General features: G+C 46.7%; 1 protein-coding gene across 1 annotated transcript in view; it reads left to right on the top strand.

Annotated features, from left to right (window-relative positions):
* Positions 1–422: 422 nt before the first annotated feature.
* The window catches only part of NNT (nicotinamide nucleotide transhydrogenase), a 43,293-nt gene continuing 42,909 nt past the window's right edge, over positions 423–806 (top strand). Inside the window, exon 1 of the mRNA XM_010171275.1 lies at positions 423–614. Within this exon, the coding sequence (XP_010169577.1) occupies positions 464–614 (151 nt within the window). The 5' untranslated portion in view covers positions 423–463. The remainder of the gene's footprint in view (positions 615–806) is intronic.

Below are 806 nucleotides of genomic sequence, written 5' to 3'. Positions count from 1 at the left end.
TGCCCGCTCCCGCTGCCCCCACCCCGAGAGCTGTCCCGGCCCGGTAGCTGCCTTGGGAGCTCTCTGCCTTTTGAGTTGTTTGCTGGTTCCTTGAGGCGCGGGAGGTTTTCAGGTGTCAGAGCCGCTTGTTGAGGGCAGCGGTGTGAGGGGAGTTTGTTCTGAGCCACAGAAATGCCATCTCTAGGTCAGCTTGTAACGTCAGCCCTCCCGGGGGCTTGTGACTCTGGTTTGGTACTTGTCTTGTTCAGTTTGGGGGGGAAAAAAAAGCAAAAAAAAGCTGATTTTGATTTTGTTTTCTAGCGAGAAAGAAAAGGTGGGGAGGAATGACCGCCTCGGCTAATGGCACTTACCCAGACTTAAGCTACCGAGTTTACATACCTTCTGTCTGGTACCATTAATAACTCTGGCGTTGTTTTCACATTTTTCATACGTGGCAAGCAGTCTGCTGTGAAGTCTGAGCAAAATGGCGAGCCTTCTGCGTATTGCTGTTAGTGGGTGCTCAACTCCTGTTTTTGGCACTGTGTTACCACCTAAGCTGCATTCTGCAAAGATGCCGTGTTTGCGAATGTTTAGGACCCACCAGATGCTCAGGTCTGAGGCAGCTCCAAAGCCAGGTAAATTGATTACAGTATTGTAAATATTTTTTTTATTTTCAAACTGGGAAATAGCTTGAATTTTTATTTCAGATACACATTAGTACCAAAGTTGAGTCAGTTGCAGTACGGTTTTACGCTGGTTTTAAAGGGCTTATGCAGAAGGTGTTTGTGTTTATTATGAAGAGTTGGATCTAAATAGTTTCTATGGGT

This window comes from Antrostomus carolinensis, unplaced genomic scaffold (genome assembly GCF_000700745.2).
Source record: "Antrostomus carolinensis isolate BGI_N321 unplaced genomic scaffold, ASM70074v2 scaffold19657, whole genome shotgun sequence".
NCBI classification, from domain to species: domain Eukaryota; kingdom Metazoa; phylum Chordata; class Aves; order Caprimulgiformes; family Caprimulgidae; genus Antrostomus; species Antrostomus carolinensis.
The sequence above is the reverse complement of the archived record's forward strand: the minus strand, read 5'-3'. Positions and strand labels throughout refer to the sequence as shown.